This window comes from Scylla paramamosain, chromosome 46 (assembly GCF_035594125.1).
Source record: "Scylla paramamosain isolate STU-SP2022 chromosome 46, ASM3559412v1, whole genome shotgun sequence".
Lineage (NCBI taxonomy): Eukaryota > Metazoa > Arthropoda > Malacostraca > Decapoda > Portunidae > Scylla > Scylla paramamosain.
In genome coordinates, this window is record NC_087196.1 from 10,075,858 (window position 1) to 10,086,278 (window position 10,421).

General features: G+C 46.4%; 1 protein-coding gene across 1 annotated transcript in view; it reads right to left on the minus strand.

Annotated features, from left to right (window-relative positions):
• LOC135094782 (uncharacterized) overlaps nt 1-9,897 on the minus strand; it is a 62,551-nt gene extending 52,654 nt beyond the window's left edge. Inside the window, exon 1 of the mRNA XM_063995149.1 lies at nt 8,942-9,897. Coding sequence (XP_063851219.1) covers nt 8,942-9,476 — 535 coding nt within the window. The 5' untranslated portion in view covers nt 9,477-9,897. The remainder of the gene's footprint in view (nt 1-8,941) is intronic.
• Nucleotides 9,898-10,421: the final 524 nt, after the last annotated feature.

Consider the following 10,421-nt stretch of genomic DNA (forward strand, 5'->3'; position numbering starts at 1 on the left):
AATAGCAGAAAGGAAAACAAAGGAAGTACAAACGACACAACGGAACACAAAAGAAGCACAACAAACAATACAAACACACACACACACAAAATAACAACACAAATGCCATCAAAGGAACACAAACGAAACACAAAGGCGAGAGAAGAAACAAACGAACAAACAAACATGACCACAACACACATCACAAACGCCAAACGAACACTGAGGAACACAAACAAAGCACAAACAAACATCCGAGACCCCAAAAAAACGAAACAGGATGAAAAAAAAATGAACACAAACGAGACAAGAAACAAAGAACCCCAATAAAAAAAGAACACAAAGGAAAAAACAAACTATAGAAGACAGAAAAAAATATACAAACGACACAAAGGTAATTAAGGTAGGCCTATGTACAACTGAAGACAAAATACAAGTGAACTCCGGTAAAGGGCCTATCACGTGTAGGCCTACTGTCGCCCAACAGCTTCCCTTTCATCTTCTTAGCACGGAGGAAGGGCAAAAAGTACAACACAAAGGGAATACAAAGGAAAAAAATAATCAGAAACGTGCGCAAAAAAACAAATATCATAGAAAGGAATTACAAAGGAAGGAAAATTAAAGGCCATACAAACAAACAAACACGAAGAAAGAGGAATGTAATACAGAAGAACATTAAAAGAATGCGTCACAGTAGAACTCAAAGAAAGAACAGCCATCACAAACACCAAGGAAGAACAAACAAGGAGAGTAAAGGTAGGAAGTAATTTACTGTTACACCTAACAAAGAGGAGGACTTGAAGAAAAAAAAGTATGTAATTTCCTTGCCTAATTATCTTTCAAGAACAAAGAACTACATTTTCAGGGCACTTAAAAGAACAAAACTCACCTGCTCGTTAAGGTGAGGACTAATTAACTAATTAACAAGCAAGGCAAACAAGGAGCAGGACTTCAAGGACATTTGCTATCTAATCGTCTGTCATCCACACTAACAATCGTAAGATAATCGAGGAAGGTAAGAAGGGAAAACAGGCAATATAGGTCGCTTTTTTTGATTTTCCAAGTCGTGATCTACACAATGAGGGGATCAGCTGTGAAATTAGTGAACTGAGTGAATCTATATCCAGTCTAACCTAACCAAACCTAACTCAATATTGGGATAAAGGAATAAAGTATTTGCAAACTCCTATAAAAGATTCTCTCTCTCTCTCTCTCTCTCTCTCTCTCTCTCTCTCTCTCTCTCTCTCTCTCTCTCTCTCTCCAAACATGAATATGAAATGGATCTGCCTAATTATCGAAACCAAGCCTAGACTAACCAAACCTAACCTAACCTAACTCAACCTAACCCAACGTAACCTAACCTAACTCAACCTAACCCAACCTAACCTAACTCAACCTAACCTAACTCAACCTAACTCAACCTAACCCAACCTAACCTAACTCAACCTAACCCAACGTAACCTAACCTAACTCAACCCTAACCCAACCTAACCCAACCTAACCTAACTCAACGTAACCTAACCCAACCTAACCTAACCCAACTCAACCTAACCTAACCCAACCTAACCTAACCCAACCTAACTCAACCTAACCCAACCTAACCCAACTCAACCTAACCCAACCCAACCTAACCCAACTCAACCTAACCCAACCTAACCTAACTCAACCTAACCCAACTTAACCTAACCTAACCTAACCCTTAGACGAAAACGGTAAGGTTATTTCAATACTATATCTTAAAAAAAGGAACAATTCTCCCTCCCACATCAATACGGGACGAAGAGAAAGATTACGAGGCATTTATTCACAAAACTTCTCATCTCATCCATTGAAAATACACGAAAAAGACCAAGAATTTTAGATTGGGAACACAGAAAAACTTGTCTTCTCCTGCCTGTGTCCTGAAGTTCGCGAGAGACTGACGACTTGCCTAGCGAAAGTGTGTGGGAGGAGGAGGAGGAGGAGGAGGAGGAGAGGAGGAGGAGGAGGAGGAGGAGGAGGAGGAGGAGGAGGAAAGAGCACTGCATCTCTCCACGCAAATGATTTACTGTTATTTTTTATCATCAAAAGGTCACTCGTTTAGTTATTTTTCATGACTTTCGTACTTTTTTTTTAATGTCTTGCTTGTGGTGCATGTCTGTACTACTCACTCATGTATACCTGCGTGTGTGTGTGTGTGTGTGTGTGTGTGTGTGTGTGTGTGTGTGTGTGTGTGTGTGTGTGTGTGTGTGTGTGTGTGTGTGTGTGTGGAAGGGAACGTGGACGGATAGATGTAGATGCGTGCGTCATGAGAGAGGAACGGTGCGTAGACGGGCGAGGTTAGGTTAGGTTAGGTTAGGTTAGGTTAAGTTAGGTTAGGTTAGGTTAAGTGCTGGTTAGGTTAGGTTAGGTTAGGTTAGGTTAAGTTAGGTTAAGTTAGGTTAGGTTAGGTTAAGTGCTGGTTAGGTTAGGTTAGGTTAGGTTAGGTTAGGTTAAGGTTAGGTTAGGTTAGGTTAAGTTAGGTTAGGTTAGGTTAAGTGCTGGTTAGGTTAGGTTAGGTTAGGTTAGGTTAAGTGCGTAGGTGGAAGATATTTGAATGGTGGCAAATAAAAGAGAGAGAGGGAGAGGGAGAGTGATGGTGAAACAGTAAGAAACGATAATAGGAAGGGATAAAAAAAAGTATGGTGAAGCGAGAATGAGATGGTGATATGATGATGTCAATGACGATGGTGATGATGTGAATATGACTGAGACAAAAAGTATGAATCATGATGTAATGGTGATGATTCCGTGAGATAGTGAAGATGAGGCGATATTAAGGTGCATGATGAGCGATAGTGTAATGGTGAGTATAGTGATGATGATGACAGGAAACTTAAAGTGATGTAGTGATGCAAGACAGCATTGATAGTGTCATGAAAGTGAGGGAGCAGAGGAGGAGGTGGACAAGTAACAGTGGGTGAAGGATACAGTGATATGGTAATACAGTGAAGGGGGGGAAGTAAGAAAGGTGGGGAGAACAATTGATAGTGAAACTGACGCTCTGGATGAAAGGAACAGTGATATTGGTTTATGGTGCGAGATGATAGTGAGGGTGAGGATAAAATATAAGGTATTATAGTGAGAGGAGATGATGCTATGAGTGGGAGAGTGTTATATGTTATAGTGAGGGAAGGTGAGAGGAGAAGGCTTAACGAGGTAATCCACTCTCAGATAAGGTCACCATAACCTTCCCCTTACGGGTTTATAGAAAAAAAAAAAAGTCGAGGGTGATTGATTTCAAAATGTGACGCAGGGAGAAGGGAAGAGAAGAGAGGACTCGTATTACCTGGAAAATCTCTCTACGAATCTATACCAAACTTTACAGCAGCAGCAGCAGTAGTAGTAGTAGTAGTAGTAGTAGTAGTAGTAGTAGTAGTAGTAGTAGTAGTAGTAGTAGTAATAAACCTAAATTACTGGAACACACTCAAGTCATCAGTTTGTTTGTGCTGAGTCAATAGGGAGCTTAAGAGATTAGACAAATATAGAGAGAGATAAGAGGTAGGCAGAGACATAGTTCCATTATACAGGGACTGCCACGTATAGACCTACAAGCTCACTGCACCGACCCTTGTGTTCTTACCCACCTACAGGAAGAGAGAGAAACATACAGGCATCTTATATATGTTACAGTCAATACCTGAATCCAGACAATTTGTAAAGTGACTTATTTTTTCAGGCAATTAGTGAACTGCCTGGTTAGGTTAGGTTAGGTTAGGTTAGGTTAGGTTAGGTTAGGTTAGGTTATAACCTAACCTAACCTAACCTAACCTAACCTAACCTAACCAGGCAGTTCACAAATTGCCTGAAAAAATAAGTCACTTTACAAATTGTCTGGATTCAGGTATTGACTGTAACATATATAAAAACCTCAAATTAATAAACCAGGTGCTCTCAACACGGTCACTACAACAACAATTTTCACCAACAGTGCTTCTCTTAACGGGCCTTTCTCGACGTCCAAATTAACTTGTCTAGTCTCTCTGGCTTCATGAGTTGACCAAAGCCTTAATAGGGCTCATGAGGACGCGGGAGGAGGGAGAGGAGAGCGAGAAGAGGTGGGAGAGGGGGAAGGCATGAGCTAAGCGGCTGTGGAATTGCTTCTCAGCGTCCTCACTCTCCCGCTGCTCAGGGACGAGACGAGGACAAGAGACAAAAGAGTGAGAAGAAGAGCGCAGATGAGCCGATATACAGTGAAATGAGAGATCAAGAGTAAAGGATACCAAGGAGAGACAAAAGATAAAAGGATAAGAGGAAGAACATAGAAAATAAGATAGAATAGAGAATACACGAAGATGAAAGGAAATAAAAGATAAAAGGAGAAAGAGGAAGAAAATGACTTATAGAAGGAAAATTAAGAGAAAAGATGATGGAAATAGGAAGAAAAAGAAGAGGAAGAGGAAAGGCGATACAAAAGGAAGACCAGAAGATGAAAGAACACAGAAAAAAGAGGAATAAAAGAGTGGATAAGAGAAGAACAAGAAAAATAGGAGACAAATAAAAGGATAAGAAGAAATGAAAGGAATAAACAGCCAAAATAAAACTACGTAAATAGCGAAGAATGAAAAGCATAAATAATAAAAAAGGGAATTATAAAAGAATGGAAAGAGAACCAGGATGGAAAGAGAAAAAGGGAAAAAAGGAAAAAGAGGACACAGAAAATAAGAAAAGAAAGAAAAGAAAGGGTAAAGAAGAGAAAGAAAAAAATAGAAAAAAGGATTATGAAAAGAAGAGAAACGAAAGAAAACCGAAAATAAAGGAAGGAAGAAAAGAGAAAAGAGGAAAAAGGTGAAAAAATAGCAGTGGAAAAGCCTATAGAAAAAAAGGAGATAGGAAAAAAAAAAAACCGCAGAGAAAAAGAAACAAAGAGAGAAAGAGGGAAACAGAAAGACAAGAGGAAAAGGAGAAGAGAAAAGGCAGAAAACAAGAAGTAGATTAAAGAGACAACGAACGAAAAGGAAAGGAAAATTAGAGAATAACAAGAAGGAAGGAAAGGAGAAAAAAGAGATGAAAAATAACCAGATGAAAATAATGAAAAATAGTAATTATTAAAGGGAAAATAGAGGAAAATGGCGTGAAAGAAAGAAATAAAGGAGAAAAGAGATAAGAGGAGGAAAGTAAAAGAAAACAAACAAAAAAAAAAAAGAAAATAAGTAAAAAAAAGAGGAGAAATGCAAGTCATGAAGAAATTAAGCGAAAAAGGAAGGAAGGAAGGAAGGAAGGAAGGAAGGAAGGAAGCAAGGAAGGAAAGAAGGGAGATACATGAAAGAGTAAATGAGAAGTGGGGATAAGGAAAAAGGAAGGAGAAAGAGGAAGGAAGGAGGAAGGAAAGAAGGATGAAGGTAAGTGAAAAAAAAAAGTTAATGAAAGAAAAGAGGATGGGGAAGAAGAAGGAAGGAAGAAAGAAGAAGCAAAAAGAATAAATGAAAGAAGAAAGAGAAGGAAGCAAATAACTACAAGGGTGAATTAGAAGAGAGAGAGAGAACGAGGAAGAAGAGAGGCAAAAAAATAAAGCAGAAAATGGAAGAAATGAGGATGAGGAAGAAAGGAGGAAAACCCAAATAACGAAAATACCAAGAGAAAAAAAGAGAATAAGGAAGGAGGAAGAGAAAGAAGAGAAAATGAGAAAGAAGGAGAGAAAAAGAGAGATAAACAGACGAAGAAGGAAGAAGGAGAAAGACACCAACAACGAAAAAAAAAAAAAAAAAAAGAGGATGAAAAGTAAGGAGAGAGCGAATGAGGGAAATGAAGAAGAAGCAAGAAGATGGCTAAAAGAGGAATGGGAGAAGAGAGAAAGGAGAGTCAGAAAACGGAAAAAAAAAGGGTAAAAATGAGTTTCCTTCCCTATGTATGGGTGCCCTGGATGATCACTGGTAAACAAACGAAATAAACTTTTTTTCCCTTAAAGAAAATGAACACAATTTCTGGCGTACCTAATTTTGTAGAGCACCCTCCTCCTCCTCTTCCTCCTCCTCCTCCACCCACTCCTCCTTCCTCTCCTCTCCTCGTGTGTGTGTGTGTGTTGTTGTTGGCAGTAGTGGTGGTGGTGGTGGTGGTGGTTATGCAAGGATATAGTAGTAATAGCCAAAAGTCATCTCTCTCTCTCTCTCTCTCTCTCTCTCTCTCTCTCTCATAATTCTCTTTTATCTTTTTGCTCTTGTTTTTTGTCCTAACTTTTTTTCCTTAAAAGATTACAAATTACGGCTGCCATTTGAGAGCGAGAGAGAGAGAGAGAGAGAGAGAGAGAGAGAGAGAGAGAGAGAGAGAGAGAGAGAGAGAGAGAGAGAGAGAGAGAGAGAGAGAGAGAGAGAGACCATTCCGCCTATGACCTTGGTATTCATTCCTCTCGTGTGTGTGTGTGTGTGTGTGTGTGTGTGTGTGTGTGTGTGTGTGTGTGTGTGTGTGTGTGTGTGTGTGTGTGTGTGTCTTACGTGAAGATTTCTGAAAATTCTTAGTTTTTTTATTTGTTCTCATTAATGTTAGCGTCGAAGTACTGGTCCAACTTTGCTCTCTCTCTCTCTCTCTCTCTCTCTCTCTCTCTCTCTCTCTCTCTCTCTCTCTCTTACTAATTAGTATGCACAAGTACCAGACTATTTTTATGTATGTAAGTGACCATAACTACTACTACTACTACTACTACTACTACTCTCTCTCTCTCTCTCTCTCTCTCTCTCTCTCTCTCTCTCTCTCTCTCTCTCTCTTTCTCTCCTCACGCAGCACACTGAATCAACGACTTCACCACCACCACCACCACCACCACCACCACCACGTCGATCCTTTCACTTCGCCTGACGTCAAGCCGCCTCGAGAGACCAAACGCATTTTAACGGGACTTGAAATTTTCCCGCTTGGTGCGCACGGGAAGAGGAGACTGACTTCGCGACATCAATGCAATCTGGATCAAACAACGGCCGGCAGAAAGACAGAGAATGAATGAGCTTAAGGACTCCACTTCCCCCGGGGAGATGAAAGGCTCAGAGGTATAACAAAAGAGTATCTGAGGCTGACGATAATTGGAAAGTGTTTAAAAATAGCGTGGAATTGCGTATTGAGTTTCTTTTTTTTTCTTCTTCTTTTACGTGAGAGGTCTTTTTTTTTTCTTCTTTTACGTGAGAGAGGCAGTTGGCAAGGGTAACGAAAATAACTAAGGAAAAAAGTAAATGAAATAAATAAATAGATTAAAAAAAAAAAAAAAATAGGCCCACTGAGGTGATAGCACAAAATGAAGCGTGAAAAAGATGTACCCCGAAAATCTGAAAATATCCGGAAACGCAAAGTATTCCCCACACTTTTTACGTAAAACGGCCACTGGACAACGGCAACGAACAGAAATAAAAAAAAAAAAAAAAAAAAAAAAACACAGACGTGCCAGTAAAATAAAAAAGTAAAAAAGAAAAAAAAAAACACTAAAAATTTAAGAAGTTTGTAGAAATCAACTTAAAATCAGCGGGAGAAACGCGAGTGTATATTTTTGGTGCTTTAATCCAGAACAGGCCACAGGTGAGCTACTTCCCGCCGCAGGTAAAGAGGCGGGAGGCAGGCAGGTGTGGCGGGAGGGGCTTCAGGGGTGGGTGGGGCGGGAGGACAGGTGGGCAGGTGTGGGGGGGGGGGACTAGTTACAGCCTCATTATGTTATGTCTTTCTATACAGTTCTTTTAATGTTTGGCTCCGTTTTAATGACTGTGTCTATATATATACGCATCTCTCTCTCTCTCTCTCTCTCACAAAACAACCCTCTTCTGGTTCTCTATGGAAGTATAAAGACAACTCTCTCTCTCTCTCTCTCTCTCTCTCTCTCTCTCTCTCTCTCTCTCTCTCTCTCTCTCTCTCTCTCTCTCTCTCTCTTCCAGCCACCACTCCCCCTCTCTATTCCAGGCAAGATTCCCTCTCCCTCTCTCTATTCCAGCCAACACTTCCTCTCCCCATTCCAGCCACCACTCCCTCTCTCTATTCCAGCCAACACTCCTCTCTCTCTCTCTCTCTCTCTCTCTCTCTCTCTCTCTCTCTCTCTCTCTCAGTCCTTCCAGTTCTTCTTCAGGTGGGTCTTGGCAAGCTTCCCGCCCTCCCTCCCTCGCTGGGCCAAATTTAGCCAGGCCAGTGAGCGGCGTGGAGGAGGCGCCCCTAGGCACACACAGGCACTTCCCGCCATCACCACCCCTCTGGAAGTGCGTGTGTTGTTATGGCATTACTTAAGAAAGGCGACGGTAAGGTACGAGAATACACAGTGGAGGTAAGGAAGCAGTGTGGTGGTGGTGGTGGTGGTGGTGGCGGAGAGAGGCGGGGCTGAGTGAGGGAGGCGCGAGGGACAGGGAGGGGCGGTGCGGGAGGGTAGTAAGGAAGGTGCTGACGTCAGTAAAGGGATGGAATGAGCTTGACACACGATCCTGCTCCTTGCGTAATGATCAACAGCCAGCGGGCCAGTGCTGGGCTGCTCGAGGGGTGCTCCTGCTGCAGTGGGGGGCGGTGGGGGGGGGAGGTGATGTGCTGTGTGGATCAGGTACCTCTTGGGTGTGTGGGGGCGGTGGGCGGCCAGGGGCCCGAGGTACGGTTTGCTGGTGGGGTGTAAAGGTTACCAGTGTTGTGGGGAGCTCAAGGTGATGTGAAGGAGAGGGATGTCAGGGAGAGTGATCCACCACAGCCACACACTTCCATCCACAGCCACAGCCACAGCCACAGCCACAGCCACTCCACCTCCACACTGAGCCAAGGTGTTCTGGCGGTGGCGGCGTCGCGGTGGAGGCCGTGACGCCACGCACTGCACCCGTCTCTGTTTGAGTCCTGCGAGGGCGCGGAGACCTGAGCGGCAGACTTTGCGGGGACGGTCACGAGACCCCCCCAGCAGGGCGTGCGTGGCGGGCCTCGAGGACCCGAGGACAGGGGACCGCCAGCCTCGGGACACAGCCACACCAAGACGCGTGCAAGCAACAAAAGGGCGACAACTCACCGATGCGGGGGACGTCGTAGGGTCGCGGGCTGGAGCGTGCGTGCCGCAGGTAGCTGGAGGCTATCGAGGCTCCCACCTGCTGGAGGCCGTTGGCCACCGCCTCCTCCTGCCCCTCGCTCGCTCCGCCGTTCACTGGGGCATCACTGGGCAGCCCCCGCTTACTCCACGCCCGTCGCCCTTCCTCCACATCGTCCACCGCATCCTCGGGGAGCTGCCGCTGGTCCTGAGGGTCGGCAGGCTGCGGGCCCTGCTGGCTGGCCTGCTCCAGGCGGCGGCGGAAGGGCGGGCCGGGCGGCAGGTCTGGGGCCACATGTTGGTGGCGGTAGGGGCGGGAGAACTCTAAGAGTGCCTCGGAGGGCAGCGCGGGTATCTGGGGTGGGTGCGGGGCGGGCGGGTGGGAGTTTAGGGCCCTGGCCCGCCGCACCAGGGTCAGCAGGGTCTGGCGGGAGGGCTGGAGGCCAGTGGAGGAAGCGAGGCACGGATCACACGCGCACGCCAAAGCCAAGAGCCAGAGGACCAGGCCACTGCTCTGCATGGTACGCGCCGAGCGAGCTGGCGGCCAACACTGCACTGTCCCAAGCCACACGATCGGCACCGACCAACCGCGCTGGACGGCGCGCAGCTCGACGACCCTCACCCGCACGCGCCGTCGCCACCGCCGCCGCCGCCACCGCCGCCGCCGCCGCCGCCGCCGGCCGGCCTCACACGTTAGCCCCAACACACCGATCCTTCCAAACCACCAACACCCAGCAGCCCTCACACCACCACACCCACGCCGCCAAAACCCAGGACACCCCCTGGCCAGGCCCGGCGGGGGTCCACGCTCCCAGGGCCCACGCTGGCGCCAGCCTCTGGCCCCCCTCCATTCATTCAGTGGGCTGCCGCCACCCACGCATGGCCCCCCTCCACCCTCCACGCCCGCGCCCCGCCGGACCAGCGCCGTCCCGCCAGCCGCTCCTCACCTACTGAATGGCGCTCTGATTGGATGATCTCCACTCGCAGGAAGTGTCCTGCGAGGCTCTCCAGGGGCGTCAGGGACACACCCGAGGTCCGCGGTGACTCACGGGCGGCGGCTCACACACACACACACACACACACACACACACACACACACACACACACACACACACACACACACACATACACACACACACACACACACACATCACACGTGAATGCTTCCTTCCTCCCCCCTCTCCCCCGGGCTTCACTTCTTCCTGCCGCCACCAGCACCCCGCCCAGGGCCAAGCCGGCCACTCCTTCCCATTCACCTCACCAGCGCTCGGCCACCCCGCCCCTCGCCCGTCACGCCTCGCCCGGCCCTCCCACACACCCTCGCTCAAGGACATCCGCCGCCCGAGATGGAAGCCAAATATAGCACTCTATGGCCCCGCGGCGCTGCTACTGACGGGGAACCTCGGCAGGGACATGCACCGAAGGGAACGAGAGGAGTATGCGGTACAGCGAAGGACAGTACACA